Source organism: Populus alba, chromosome 3 (assembly GCF_005239225.2).
Source record: "Populus alba chromosome 3, ASM523922v2, whole genome shotgun sequence".
Classification (NCBI taxonomy): domain Eukaryota; kingdom Viridiplantae; phylum Streptophyta; class Magnoliopsida; order Malpighiales; family Salicaceae; genus Populus; species Populus alba.
Window position 1 is genome coordinate 18,388,267 of NC_133286.1, and position 15,991 is coordinate 18,404,257.

Consider the following 15,991-nt stretch of genomic DNA (forward strand, 5'->3'; position numbering starts at 1 on the left):
CATTATGACAAACCTTTTTTTTTTTTTTTTTTGCCCCTATATATCTTTATTCCTCCCTGGAGCTACTTCAGCTACGTCACCTTGTTATAAGAATGGATATGAAACCCTACCTGAAAAAGACCCCGGTTGCCGACCAGAAGGGTTCATCTAGGTCGATCTTTTATTCATTGCGTGGCGGAAGAAATTAACAATCATTTCTTCTTCTTTTGGAAAATAAATTAGATTTTACTAACTTAATTTCTATTTCAGACAATGAATAGTGTTTATCCAATTTTAGAATTTTTTATCACAAAACAAAACTTGAGTGAATGTGTTTCAGGCATTTTACTTGATTTGTATAGAACATTCGTTATGATATATGAAGATAAAATTATGTTCATACCAACACAGGGAAAAATGCATCTTTGACGTGAAAAAAGATTTTCAACGAATGTTGAGACACAATCATGTCGACCAAATAGTTTTTTTTTTTGTTTGTATATTTATTTTTTAAAATATATAAAAATATATTTTTTTTCATAACATGATTTTTTTAATAAATCACAAACAAATTATGCATTGATAATTTTTATGTCGTATGTGAAAATAAAAAGAATAATTAATATGTAAAAATTTAATAAAAACTTTGCAACAAAAATTAAATAATTTGTTCTCGTTGAACATTTCATGATTTTTTTAAAATATACATATATAATTATTTATAAAATAATTATAATCATTACTATTAAAAACCTCTAATCTTATTTGAAATATATGGTATCATCCTATAAATTTTAAAATTTCATTGTAGTTATTTTAATTGAAAATGATTTTTTTTAATATTAAGAAATTAAAAAGAACAGGGAAGAGCTACCATAGTCAAACCCATCATATGAGTTCATGATTTTATTCTCATCTTCAATAATTAAAAAATTAGAAGTCCAAGATTTAGAATCTCAAAAACCAAACTTTAACTTGTTTTAATATGAAAACATATAAAAAAAAATTAGAAATCTAAATAACCCCATTCCCAACCACATAACAAGCTCCACAATGAGTATAAAAACTCAAAATCAAAATAAATTTTTTAAATGTTGACACCAAAATGTATCTTTTTTATGGTTGGAATGTGACTAGTGGAAAACTTTTTATGTTCTCTTTATTTTTTATGATTGTTTTTAATTATAAGAAATTGAAATGTGCAGAAAATAAAGTTTGATGACCGGAATATAAACATAAAAATTACAAGAGCCATAGATGAGAAAGATAAAAATAAAAAGTATAGGCCCAAGTGTACATTTATGTGCTTTAGGAAAGGTAAAAATTGCATTATAGATGAACAGTGCAATCCACTTATCCCAGCATGGTGAATGGTCATTCTAAGTCAGTTTTTTTTTCTTTTTTTTTTAAATTTAATTTAAAAATTAAATTAAATCAATCAATGAGAGAGAGAGAAAAGGATTTCATTAGATATGGTAAAGCCTGGTAGATCGAATATTTAATACGAAAAGCCGAACTTAGAGTCCAAGTAAAGATCTTGACAAGGGAGATAAAATCATCCAAATCGTTTAACCTTATACAAATCAATATAATTAACCATACTTAAGGATAAAACGAGTACTCTATTGGAATTGTTTGGTATAAATCTTATATGGTTTTTTTCAAATAAAAAAGATTACAATAATTAATTAAATATTATTCAAAGCAATTATTAAGTGCTTCCCCCCCCCCCCCTCTAAAATAATTAATTTGATCTTCTTTCTCGTATATAAAAAGCAATGCGAGCTAAGATCTCTTCACTGATTTCTCGTGTGAATGTAAGACGAGGGAGTCTTGTCAAGACAATTAAACAATTTTTTTTCCCCAAATCTAAAAAATACATCGAGGAAATTGAAGAGGAAAGGAAAAAAAAGGTTGTCAACGTGCATACACATGAATTCGACCCCCTTTCTCTTATAGGGCGTAGGTGATCTTGTACCTAGTAACTTGTTTTTGGTGGCCGTTTTAACTTTTTTAAAAAGAAAATGAGAAAAATAAAGGGAGAAATGAGAGGTGGTCGGCTGGCAGGCATGGTTGGGAAATGTGCTTCGAGTAAGCTTTTGCGAGGCTTGTAATATAAGCATAGTTTAACTTTTATTTATTTTTTCCAACTTTTTTATATTTTCCTCATGGCGATGCATGGCCTCTCGATGATTCTATTGTAATTTCATACAGGGAGAAAGCTAAGTTACTTTCTTAATGAATATTGTCACTCTCTTTTCCCATATTTCTATTTCCCTCGTACAGGCATACATGTAGTGCTGGAACAAAGATATCTGAGACTCCAATCTTCGGATCATAATTATGGCTGATATGCCATACCTTTTTTTATACTCTTTTCTATCTAAAACCGCAGATGACAAGCACATGCCTCTGCTTTTTAAAGGACGATCAGCTGTTTGTTTGTGTTTTAAAAGTATATTTAAAAAATTTAATTGTTTTATATATTTTTATTAACTTAAAATTAATATATTTTTAGTGTTTTTCAAATTATTTTAATTATGCTGACATCAAAAATAATTTTTAAAAAATAAAATAAAAATTATTAATATATATTTTAATATAAAAAAATTATTTAAAAACGAACAGTAACTACATGTTACCTAAAAAGCTATTCTATAAATTCCTCCGTAATGCAATTAAATTTAGCTCCACAGACATGATTAGTACGTAAAAGTTATAAAAGTTTCAGAAATGAGCCAAAAATCAATGTAACAATCATTTATAATTTGCCCATCTGGTCAAAAGTGAAAAATATTCGAAGTTTATCACGCATCAGACATTTGTTTGCGAGCATAGGATATCGTGGCATCAATTCAAAATAATAAGTCTGTAATGTCCCATAAGTTTCATCATGGTTGTGAGTACGAAGAAAGGTATTTTTCTCTAAAAGTTGAGAAAACTCTCAGCCTTTTGAGAATTCTAAAATTTGCGCCTCCACCTACTTCTTTCTTTTGAGCATTTGTTGAAGCTAAAAACTCCTCAAAATCTTGGGGAGTATAATGCAAATAAAAGATTTTTATTGAAATTAATTTTACGAGGTGATCTAGCCATAGGTAATTAGATTGGTGACACACGCTACGGTGTGAGCTAAATCAAATTTTTTTTTTTATGTTAAAAAAATGCTTAGAAAATAATAGTGTTTTTTTAATTAAAAAAAAAACAAAAAAAATACGAGAGTTAGGTCATTGACTTTGACTAAATCCAATAAGCTTGATTAATTTAATAATATGATAAAAAAATAAACAAAAATAATAGATAAATCAAACAAAAAAAATACATCAAGTTAACATGGGTTAACCTATGAAACCCATAACATAGAAATGAAAGAGAGAGAAAATAACGAAACCTAATCCTCAACAAATCCAATATTAAAGAATTGAATTGAAAAAAATTTACAAAAATGACATAAAAAAGTGTTAGGTCAACATAGACTATCTTTTCAAACTTGTGGCTTGGGTCTTGGAATTAAGATTATTCCATATAAGACAAACTTGAAAAATCATGAAGCCAGATTCAAGATCAAAAAAATTATGATAAGAAAAATTTTAAGGGGTAAAATTGAAAAGGAAAGTTTTTATAAAAAAGGATCTAATATAAAAGAAATATCAATTAAAAGAATAAGAACCATATTTGACATAAAAATAATTTGAAATCAAGTTTTACAGGATGTAATTGAAAAAAAATTAATTCAAAATAAATTCAAAAAAAAAATAAATAGCAATAAAAAGAATTAGAACTAAATCTGACAGATAAAAAAATTGAAGGATTATAAAGTAAAAAAAAAAAGATTTAATTTTATAAATTGTTTCAAATAAAAAAATAGTAAGCAAAATAATATAGACCACATCAAAAAAATAAAACAAATTGAAGAGTTATTTTGAGAATTTAAAGGGTCATGCACGAAAACTGAAAAAAAAAAAGAAAAATAAAGGAAAAAAATCGTTGATATCAAATCAGAGATTTGTTAACCACACGTTCGTCTAGACAATAAAGGGTTGCCAAGACTATTCAAACATCACAACAAAAGACAACATTTGGCCATATAAAGCCTCCCCACGCGATGCTTGAAGAGCGTGGAGGCATCCCAAATGATGGCCACCTTTTTATTTATATTATATATTTATTAAAAAACCAACTTGCCCTTAAGTAAACTTGATTATAACTAAAAAAAACATGATAAAAATACAAAAAACACCATTGGATGCAAGTTAATTTTTTTTATTTTAAGGGTAATTGAGTCATTTTATTATGCTTGAAAATGTAAAAAAAAAAAAAAAAAAAAAAACCTAGATTCTAGTTTAATAAATTGTGCTTTTAATTCTAATTTAATCATTTTATAATGTTTTTAAGAGATAAAAAAAAATATCTCAAATTAATCTAATAATAACTAATAGACTTTAATAAAAAGATCATATAACCAGTCTATACAATATTTTGTCTGGAAGGACAAAACGATAACTTCAATAAATATGTCCAGGACACACACACACCTTGACCTCATCATCACCTCAGACATAGAGAGGCAAGGTGTGTGTGTACACACACACACACACACACACACACCTTGCCTCTCTATGTCTGAGGTGATGATGAGGTCAGGGTGATTTCCACTTGAGCTTGTTGGAGAAGATGTTTCCATCCATGCCACGCATGCTTATAGGAGATGACAATTTTCCACCCTAGCCAGAGACCACCAATTCATGGAGACAAAAGGCAAAACCGTCGGAAGGAAAGGTAGAGCACAGACCTCGCATTCATCTCTTGGAACCTCCTCAACCAACCTCCATTTGTCCATTACGATGGCCCATCTCCGCCTGAACTAAATCCCATACAAACTTTCTCGACGTTAAAGTATAATCTAATCTCTTGCAATCATTTCACTCTAAGAAATGTGGGGAAAAACAACTTAGTGGGATGTTTCTAGCAGATCTGCTTCACATCAAATTGAACAAGTAGTCGGTATACTCCGGCCAATGGAAAGAGATTTTAATGGGAACAAAAGGGATTAACCATGTCACCAACTAGGTAGAAAGTGAAGAAATGGTAGACAGGAGAGGATTAGGTCAAAATAACCTTTTTTTAGAATTTTTAGTCTTTCTCGCTTCTTTCCCCATGCGCACCTTTTAACCCAAAAAAGCTTGTTTTTCTCTGCCTAGAGTGTCCATCAAGAAGGTAATGCCTATATTATATTGAGGCGCACATGACCATCTCGAAACGTCAATCTGCCCTTACACTTTTTAGTATAAGGTTAGGGTTGTGGTGTGAGCTTGCTTTATACTTTAGCTACAGGGGCAGAGAAGGAGTGGAGAGAGACTCACACGAGAGAAATTTAGAGCGTGAGAAATTATATTAAAAACATCCATATTTAAAATAAAATAAAAGGGCTCATTATCGAATTCCAAATCGAAACGTTTCGAAGCCACCCAGACTGCCATTTTATAACGTTGCACAAGAGAAGTGACAAAACCCAAGTGGCTCCACATAAGCTTGCTTTTTGGGATTTAATCTAAGTTGATATTCTAATTGACAAAATATTCACAAAGGGGCTACAAAAGGAGCTCTCGATGGAGAACATGATCATTATGCTCTTTCTCTGTTCTTATCTATATCAACAGGTTAGTTTAAAACCTATTTATATAACCAACAACTGAAGTGTATCGTCAAAAGGATCAAAAAAACATCACTGTACTCACGAAACATTGCTTACTAAAAGAATTTTATTTTTATTTTTTATTTTCAATATTAGACTGTTTTGGTAATTATACTTTACCATTTTTATTTTCAATTTTTTTTTTTTGGGTTATATAATAGTCTCATAATTTTTATTTTTTTTAACCAACAACAATAGATATGTTAAAGATAAGGCTTTATAATTTATTTTGATTGATTTTTCATGAATTTATCACAATCTCATGATTTAGGTCACAAATTTAACAGATTAACTTAGGTAGACTCATATCTTTTTTTATTATTTTTTCTAATTGATTTTTTATTTTATCTTTCAATGTTGAGCTGGTTGAAAATTGAGTTTTATAAAAAAATTTTGTGAAATTATCCTGATATCATGACCCAGATTATAGATTTGGCGAATTAACAAGAGTTGAATCTATTCATTTTTTATTTTTTTTTAATTGGGCTTAATAAAAAATTTTCATTTTCTTTCCATATGGTTACCCTCAATTAAACTAGCTCTAGTAATGGGTTTTACAGGTTGACTCTGTTTATTTCTTTGGTTTTTTAAACTTAATATTTTTTTTTAATTTCACCTTCCAACAACTAATGTTCTTTTTTTATTTAGTTTTTTTTGTCAAATTTAACTTTCAATATTAGGTTATTTTGGAAATTGGACTTCATAATATTGTTTTAATTTGCTTTATATGAAGTTATCCTGATTTCATGGATTAGGTTTGTTTTCTCAATTTCAACTTTCAACATTGGATATGTTAGAAATGAAGCTCTATAATTTATTTATTTATTTATTTATTTTATGAATTTATTGGTCTCATGATCCAGATAATAGTTTTAACATATTAACCCAGATTGACCTGAGTTGTTTTTTTGTCATTTTTTAATCGATTCTTTTTCAATTTCATCCTTCAACATTAGAATGGTTAGAAATTGGGCTTTGTAATTTTTTTATTTTTTTATGGAGTTATCTCGATCTCATGACTCGAGTTACGGATTTAGCATGTTACCCTGAGTTGAATCAAATAGTTTTTCTTATCCTTTTTTATTTTATTTTTAAATTTTATTTTTTAATATTGAATTAATTAAGAAATGTTTTTCATAATTTATTTTGATTTGTTTTTTACAGAATTATCATAATCTTATGATTCAATAATAGATTTAATAAATTAACCTAAATCAATTTAATATATCATAATCTCAATATTTTTTTTTTAAAAAAAAAACCTCATTTGACCATATCAATACTTTTTAAAAAAAATACCATTCACTATTAAAATGGATCCAATGTGCAGCATATGGCTGCCAATGATCTAGAATTTCTTTCTTCATGCTCAGCCTACTTCATAAAGGAGACTCATTCTGCTATTCACTTTCTAGTTTTTTTTTTTTCAAGTCACAATCACCACAACCATTTTGTCACAAAGCAATTTACGTGCATCAGCTTGTTCATCACCCAAGCGTCATATCAGCTTCGCATTTCTCTCTTCTTCTTTTTTTAATCTTCACGATGTCAACAAATTTTGACCAGGAAGAGCTAACAAGATGAGTTATTTTCTTGCCGTATTTAGATCTCAGGATGATTCAATGCAAATAACTCCGCCCCTTGTCAGGAATAGAATCCCAACCCACTCATCTGATACTTGGAACTATAACCGGGGACTCAACCCTCCGTTAAAAACCCCATCGTTTCAGCTGTCCTCAAACCAAACAGCGCAGCTCCCTTCTAGTTCAACTCCTCCCCTCTCCTACACAAATTTCCGCCTAAATTTAAACTTGGCTCTTAAATTGTCAGGTTTTGCGCCAGAACCCAGCAAAACCTTTTGAGACCCCACTGCAGTGCAGACAAATATTCGTCCAAACCTTACCAATTTTATTTCATGAAAGTTCTCCTTTTGGTTTCCGACGAGGAAAGGCGAACCCAAAAGAAAATTTCAGCTCTTGTTATTTCTGTTAGTCTTGTGACAAGAAGATGATTGATCAAAATGAGCATAGCTAGTTCCTTTCAACTTTAATTAAGCCGTGTGCATTATTAGGTACACAAACAAGATTGAAAATATTCAATTCCAAAGCTTCCATGGCAAGCTCTCTACAATTTGAACAAAACTGTATTTAACTTTTTCATGTAAATGCCATCCCTGTATGTAGATGTGTGCGTGTATATATACAACATCTAAACAGATGAACCACTTTATATAGCATTTAGCAGGTGAGGACCAGAGCCACGCAACATGTAAATTCTCTGCAACATGTGTAGGTGCTTCAACAAACAGAAGAAAAACCCAGTAAAACAAATCGAGAAGAAAATTGATGGCGTAAGGTTTCGCCATCATCAACCAGAGCCCTTCAGTTACCCGGAAGATTTCTGTGTTAAGAGCCCTGATCTATTTCTTTACGAGATGCTTCCCACAGTCGATGCTCTATTCCCAACTTCCTGAGCTCCGTTAGGCCTTGCTCCACTGAGATGGAATACTCAAGATAAGTGATGAGTCAATGATATGGAAAAATGAAAGAATTTGGCAGATGGTAATTTTACAATGCCTTCTAGTGAGTCCAGTAAAAGTGTCACGGTTATACAATCTTCTCTGCATGCTTATCATAGAACTGTACAACAACTACATGCAAGCATCAAACTATCAAGGACAGGGGAAGATTACCGTCAACAGCATCATGTGAACTTGGCGAGTGTACGCTGCGGCTAATCCAAAACTGAAGTCATTCTTTAGCAGTGTCCTCCTCTATACCATGGGCTTTGGCTCTTCTCCAAAAATATGTAAGCCATGCCTGTGCAAGTATATTGTAACTTACTCAGATTCAGCACAACACAAAAACTTGCTCCTCCCTTATCTGTGTTGGTGTTAAATCGGGACAGAAAATGCATGGACATTACTGTGCAGAAACTAACAATTTTTGAAGCTGTCAATTATTCGATACCATGGGCCATTCACAGGTAGGTTTTTTCACAGGAAAAAACCGAACAGATAAGTAAAGAATAAAGAAATACACCAGCTTATTTGTTAAGATTCCAAAGGGGCACACGGATACTAATCAATTCTCTCTACAAATTTGCACCTGAAGAATGTCAATCACCAATTGAGATTTTCAACCAGACACCAAACTCTATAATATACCACTGTTTAGAAGAGGCCAGTAACAACAGCAATATACAAGAAGATTTAATCGCAACATCAGGAAACTGAATCAATCGCAGAAATATTGGAAACTTGCATATTTCACAATGCAGTTCCACCAACCAAATAAAGTACATAATTCTAGAAAACAAATTACAACAGTGGTTAAATGATAAATAAAGCCAGACCTCCTTGAAAAGAACGTCTTCAGACTCCTCTGGACTCAATTCTGCAAGAAAAATGATGGATTTGAATTATATACAACTGTGATCTCGAAACAGCAAATGATGGGTCTGACCAAAAAAGATATAAAAAAAAAAAGGCGAGTGAAAGGTAGTGCTTGTCAACTTTAAGTGTGGCAATAGCACTACATATTTCAGCCAAGTAGATTATAAGGTAAATGCAAGAAGTAGCCCAAATACTACTCACCGAATGCTTCCATATACTTTGGATCACCATGTGATTTGACATCTGAAAGAAACAGAAAGGGCATGTCAGCAAGATACAATAGCATAAACAACACTGTGATAAGGAATAAAATCTAACAATTTAAGCCAGCATCAGCAGCATGTCAACAGGCCAACTCATACCTGAGATGGACAGTCTAAGAGCGTTTGCTCGCCGCTGTTGGGCCAGTGCAAGCACAATAGCAACCTCAACCTTGAAAGTGACACAATACATATAATATCAGAACACCAAAACACTTTGCAAAACCAGAAACCTTATATAGTTCAAAGATAACAGTTAATAAAGATGGAAGGGGGCTGAATGAAAAACAATGCTTGTTGTGCATCATATTGAAACTCAAAAATAAACATAAGATGGAAGAATATGGTTGAAAGACAAGTAATGAATAACATAAACCTTCAAGGAAGCAAGCTCCTTCAAACCCATTTCAACTGAAAGCATACTCTCAATATTTCCTTCTCCAGTTAGATCACTCAAGTCATGAGCAAGTGTGCTTCTCTTCTCACTGTCCTCCTCACCTACTCAAAGTTACTAGTATTAGATACCAAAGAAAGTTTGATACAAACAATAGAGCAGTTCAAGCCAACACATTGACCCCATTAAAACTGTTATCCAGTGAAAACACAGTAGCAACTGCAAAAGCCAAATAGCAAGTACTAGCCTTTTTCCCAACATTCCTCCTTGGCCTTTTGTCCAGCAGAGACAACAACCTCAAATGGAAGCGGTGCTAAGGATGACCAGTATTCATGCTTTGACACAGCAACATCCCCACAGATACCTATAAATATGAAGAGAATTACATGAAATGGGTAGGTGTGATGGATGAACTGCTCGGTGTCAGGCACAAAGTATATTAAACAAGCCATTGTATATAGTAAATTAAAAGAAGTCATAGCACATAAAACTGTGGGAAAAGTTCGTTAAAATATTGCCTCATAATTCATGCAGAAAAAAAAGACCAAGACAAATTTAAAAACAAAAGGTTATTTCCAATACGACATAAGAAAACAAAACATTGACCAGTAGATTACCATATTTTGCAGCTAAGCCCCAGTATCGAGCAAGCCAACACCTCTTAAGGACAACCTCTTCCTAAAATGCAGATACACAATTAATGGTTTCTAATATATTATTAAGGAGCCATTTGAATCTATTCCGACACAAACCATTTCTTTCTGGGTCAATATCATTCTTTGTGTCATTGAATGAAGGGCCTTTACTTCAGATTCAGCTCCCCGCAGCTGTTGCACAACGACTGATGCCTCATCTTTTGCATTCTGATTTAAGCAAGAAATGTACACATAAAGTTATGATGAGTTAGGAACTTAGAAATGCAGAAAAATATCTAAGAGGTGTTAAAGGACCACATGATGACTTACTTACCTCTATTTCAGATCGAATAGATGCAATTTCCTTATCCACCATATTATTTTGTTTTGCATCCTTAAGGGCAGCCTGAAGAACAGAACAAAATTTAAAGAAAATGAGTATGATCTTTGGGCCTTTAACATTGTTAAAGCTAATACAGCAAGAAAACCATCATGGTCCTAAAACAAATGGACAAAATACCCCTCCTTACTGCCATTCGAACCTCAGAATCAAAAGTCTAAACACAGGAGTTCCAATGATTTAATGGTCCAAATAAAAGTCTTAGTTTGTCCTCCTCGGTAAGCTAAAATAGCGACAGTGACCTAAATTGACAAGTCTAGCATAAGGATACATCCTCATTACCTCTCTTTGTCGCAATGCAGCTTCCTTTCTGCAGATGACAGCACAAGATGTCATTACATGAATATTAACAAAGATAAAGAACCACCAGAGTTGTCAGAACAACTAACCTGCTCAGCAACTTAGCTTCTAAAGATACTCCTTCTCCAAGAGCAGCAACCTGAGGAACCAGGACAAGCAGCAAAGTGCACGTGTTAATGAAATTGGAGGTTGGGAACCTGAAAGAATTACCTGCGAGGCTTTCAAATTCAAAGCAACACCTGTAAAACCCAATATCAAGTAAAAGAGCAAGGTTTAGGAAGAAAAACACTGTTCAGCGTGAAGTTTAGAATGAGGAGTGCTACTTTAAGGGTGGGTTCATATGGGTAAATAAGGGTAGTTTTTTTATTGGCGGTTGGTTATTTAAACCTTTTTGGTTGAAAATGGGCAGTGGTATATTGGTTGCAGAGGAGTGAAGGTCGTCTTCTTTTTTTTTCTATCTTCCACGGGCTTAGAAGTTATAGGTCACTCCTCTGTAATGAAAAATTGTCATAATCAACAACAGCACATTGTTTATTGACATTTTTACCAGGAATGAAATTTAAAACCTTCAATGTGTGCGCCCTCAAGCACACATTGGGAAAACTCTTATAATTATTAACACAACAGTATATTTTTATCTTTAAACCTTGTAAGAAATGCACCCTTAGGCTATATGCAAGTCAAGCAAAAAGATGCCAATATGCTGAGGCTTTAAGACGTGCTTTAAAATATGGAAACTACTTAGCACCTGTTTCTCAAGCTCCTTGACTCTGGCATCCACTTCCTTGCATCTCTCTTCCTCAAGCCTGAGCTGTACAATAAATACAGGTTTAATTGTACCATATGTGGCTTCATTACTAGTTTGGAAAAATAAAAAAATCAAAACAACTGTACCTTCTCGAGGATGTTTCCATTCTCTTCTTGTAGCATATCAAGCTGCAAAATGAATCAATCTTATCATGGAATCTTCATTATAGTAAACAAAATCCATTTTATGTCTCTAAGAGAATACCTATTGATTGTTGCACATAGAGGGGAGAAAAACAAATAACAAGAATCTGGTGAGTACATACTTCATCACGGAGTGCAGAAGCCTCGTGTTGATCTCCTGTGTCTTTTGAGTTAAAATTTACCACTTCTGACAAGAATCTGTAATCATGACAATTCACGCCTCCAAATTGTCATATCATAAAATCACGCATCCTTTAGTGAAAAGCCAAAGACTAGCTTATCTAAATATTGGTCCTGCTAGGTGATGCATGTTTCAGAACCAAGGAGGGCATTGCTCAAGCTAGATAGAGCTTGGTTGTTAGGGGAAAAAAAAGACATTGTCTTTTTGTTGGCAACCCCACTTCAAAGCTAGGCCTTGCAGAGACTAAACGAGTCCAGTTCCTTAGCTACACCTCAAGACCAAGATATTCCTTTAATTCAGAGCCAGACCAGGAAGCTGCATGACTAGACTACATAAAACCACGACCTTATATCTCTACCTTAACCCATACAAAAGTGTTGCATTTCCATTACTGGCATCATGTTTTCATAATTACAAGAAACTCCCACAACTTAAGTTACAGGTTAGGTAACAAAACATGGAAAAAAGTAGCATCACATAGTTGATAATTGATACAACGAATTCCATAATTCTTTTCCAAAAAAGAAAAAGGTCATTCTGATAGAATTTGAACATCCACTGTTAAAGCAGAATAAATGTTTTAGTTCTCTAATTTTACCTTTTACCATCTCTATGCCCATTTCTCGGAGGATCTATCGGCGGTAAAGAAACCGCAGTCCTCAACGATCCTTTGCTCAATGGCACTGGTGGTACTGCTGCTGCAGTTCTAAGCGACATTGCTGGCCTTCCAGCTGATGTCGACCGACCCGCCGCAGTCTCTTCAAAATTCCTAGCTAACTAAATTCAGAACCCACCAAAAAAAAATCCAATTAGCATATACTTTTCCTACACATTTTTGCACATCATGCATTCTTGTATAAGAAAGAACCACAATACCAAAAAAGAATTAAGTATCACCTTAATTTCCAAGTTATAGAGCTGTAATTACAGAAAGCTGAAGTTAATACAAATCTAACATCCATAATTTTCGACTTAACTCCCGCCGCTAAATGCCAACTTTACTTATAGCAGACAATTAAATCATTCCTTAATTCGTTTAAAATCAACACTTCATTTTCTTTCAATCAGAATCGAAACAAATTCGCTGCAGTGAAAAAGAAATTAACCAAAAAAAAGGTAAGAAAAGGAAGTTACCGCAGGTGAAGGAGATCTATTGATCCTTGAAGACGCAGTGGTAACCGAAGCTTTACTTGTAGCAATAACATTATTACTGTTACTATTAGCATTCCTCGAGAGAGACAGAGGCGGAGGAGCACTGTAACGAAACCCTAGATCATCGCCTTCGTCGTCGTCGTCGTCGTCGTCAGCAGTTTGAGAAGCCATGACTTGAGCTAGCCGCTGAGCCGCAGCTTTAGCCGCTACATTCTGGTTTCGCTTGATGGTGGAGAATCCGGAAGCGGAAGAGGATCGCGCGTGGTGACCGTGACGCGCATTTGGCACCATTGCCGCCATCGGAGAAGCGCCTGAGTCGCTGGTCCATTGGCGCGTGTAGAGCGGGCTTTCAGTTCTTTGCCGGTCCATGAATAAATAGAGTGGTAGAAGTCCGAGTGAGAAAAATCAAAAGGATCTTTTTAAAATACACACACACACACTCTTTTATAGGGGCTGGCTTGCTGCCTAGATCTTTGTGGAGAAATGCAATGCTGCACTGTTTGTGGAGAGAGAAGTGGAGGTGGTAATTGGTATGTTGATGTTGTAAGCTTTGCCTCAACTGCTAACTTTAATACTATTTATAGCCACGTTTTTTTTTTTGGTGTTGTAAAAAATGTTTTTAAAAATATTTTTTAATTAAAATAATATTTTTATTTTTAATATTAATTCATTAAAATATTAATTTAATAATTTGTAAAATAAAAACAAACTTTAAAAAGCAAAAAGAAGGAAACACATTAATGAGGTATTTGTCGGCCTAAGTGTTTTATTATTTCATAAATTTCTTTTAAATAAAAATTGATTTATTTTGGGGTTTAAAGAAAATACTTGAAGCTTGTCTGTGATTTGTTGGAAAATTCTCTGATGATTTCATTCTTTTTGTTGTTTTTTAGGATGGTGGAGCTCCCTCGGATTTGAACTTCAAAGGGTCTGGAAAAAAAAGGGTGAGTCCTATGTGTCGGTCCATTACATTGGCATGAGATTAGTGTTGTCTATTCAAAATATATCTCAAGTACAAAAACACAAAATATTGTATTTCTCACATTTATATATATTTAGATGATATATTGGGATGAATCTCCACCCCATGTTAGAATGTTTTTATGATCATACTATGTGATTTTTATGCTTAATATATATGATTTATTTGGTTAAGTTAGGTTAAGCTAAATAGTTGGTTAGTTGGTTGGGGCATGGATAAATGTTGTTTTTAAAATGATTTTTGTTTAAAAATATATTAAAATAATATTTTATTTATTTATTTATTTTTAACATTGATACATTAAAATATTCAAAATATTAAAAAAAAATTCAAAAATTAACGGCACGCAAAATGGTTAATTATATCTACAGTGCACTCAATTGAGATACAAGCAGCAAAGCCTAAGAGAACTTATATGACAAATGTAATGCCATAAAATACAAGAGGTGGAAGTGGTTGAATGTAAAGAGTAGCGGCGGGTTAATGCCGGCAATACATTCTACAAATACATTTAGACTTCCGAAACATATCATTTTCAAGGAGCGGGTGCCTTCCCACAATCAGTGTTCGGCAACATTTATTTAAATTTTATCAGAACAAAAAAAAAAGATTTTTTTTCATTAGGTTGATATTTTAAGCTGTATAGTCTAGTCGTGACCGCTGTCGTACCGTTAAATTATTCTGCATATGCTCATGGATGACAAATTTGTAATGATAGATTTGTCCTTAATTCATATTTTTACTATGATATAATTGTTATTTTTAAATCACATGAGGATAGATTAGTTTTTTTTATTTTTTTATCCAATAAAATAATTTAATTACCTTTTAAATCACAAAATTTAAACTTAGAAACAAGATTTTTTAGTCTTTTCAATATTTTTTACATGGTAAAATGAGTTAATTAACATTAAAAGCAAAATCTATTAAACTATCTTCCATAGATTTCTCTTCTTTATCATGTTTTTTTTTTATTATTATTAGTATTAAGTGGACTCATGGGTCTTTTAATAAAAATAAATATTATTTTAGAAACTTGTTATCACTGTTTGGGAACTAAACATCTCATTTTATGGCGATGTTTAAATTATTTTGGCAACCCCTTCATTATATAAGCAGTGTGCATGGCCAACAGCCTTTTGGTTTAACGCTGATAGTTTCTCTTTTTTCTTCACTTTTTGATTTTCATACTTTAAAATCTTTAAAATTTCGAAACAGCTCTTCAATTTATTTATTTTTTAAAATTTGGTTTATGTTTTTTTAATTATTATTTATTTTATTTGAAATAATTTATAAAAGAAAAAGAAAAAAATTATTTCATCCCCTTTTAATTTTTTAATCTTTCAATTGTGGTCGCAAGATTCTCATTCTTTCTCTTTCCCATTCCTCCTCTCTCACCAAACCCTAACCACCAGCTGCTGTAAATTTGGTTTATGATGATATCCTGCATCTTGAATCGAAGAGCAATGAGAGACAATAACGAGATTAAAGAATATATAATTGACAATATTCAAAGACAAAATTTTAATGTTTATGAGTTCATCGCATCATTAATTCAAACTCATTAAAATCAACATTTCCGTCCAAATTCAAATATGCAGCGTTCAAAATCTCCTGAGTCTTCATATCCCATCCTTTATCCGGTTCCAAGCATTGCAGATTCTGTTTTTA

The 15,991-nt window shown here is 32.6% G+C and overlaps 1 protein-coding gene across 1 annotated transcript; it reads right to left on the reverse strand.

Moving 5' to 3' along the window:
- Nucleotides 1-7,682: 7,682 nt before the first annotated feature.
- Nucleotides 7,683-13,876, reverse strand: LOC118054433 (coiled-coil domain-containing protein SCD2). The gene is made up of 18 exons (XM_073408268.1): nt 13,321-13,876; nt 13,084-13,104; nt 12,785-12,963; nt 12,128-12,203; nt 11,949-11,990; nt 11,803-11,865; nt 11,144-11,193; nt 11,037-11,064; nt 10,689-10,760; nt 10,472-10,582; nt 10,337-10,397; nt 9,967-10,083; nt 9,702-9,823; nt 9,428-9,497; nt 9,267-9,308; nt 9,026-9,066; nt 8,364-8,490; nt 7,683-8,165 (listed from the first exon to the last, which is right to left on the reverse strand). Exons 1-17 carry the CDS (start codon nt 13,705-13,707, stop codon nt 8,422-8,424), a joined length of 1,551 nt encoding a protein of 516 aa, XP_073264369.1. The 5' UTR covers nt 13,708-13,876; the 3' UTR covers nt 7,683-8,165; nt 8,364-8,421.
- Between the last annotated feature and the right edge of the window lie 2,115 nt (nt 13,877-15,991).

What these genes read in the sequence shown, in the direction of transcription:
- LOC118054433 (XM_073408268.1), bottom strand. Translation starts at nt 13,707, where the DNA reads ATGGACCGGCAAAGAACTGAAAGCCCGCTCTACACGCGCCAATGGACC. An exon ending in ATAGATCTCCTTCACCTGCG is followed by an intron (nt 13,105 to 13,320) that starts GTAACTTCCTTT and finishes CTGTAATTACAG; the next exon opens with CTCTATAACTTGGAAATTAA. An exon ending in AAGACGTTCTTTTCAAGGAG is followed by an intron (nt 8,491 to 9,025) that starts GTCTGGCTTTAT and finishes ATACTTGCACAG; the next exon opens with GCATGGCTTACATATTTTTG.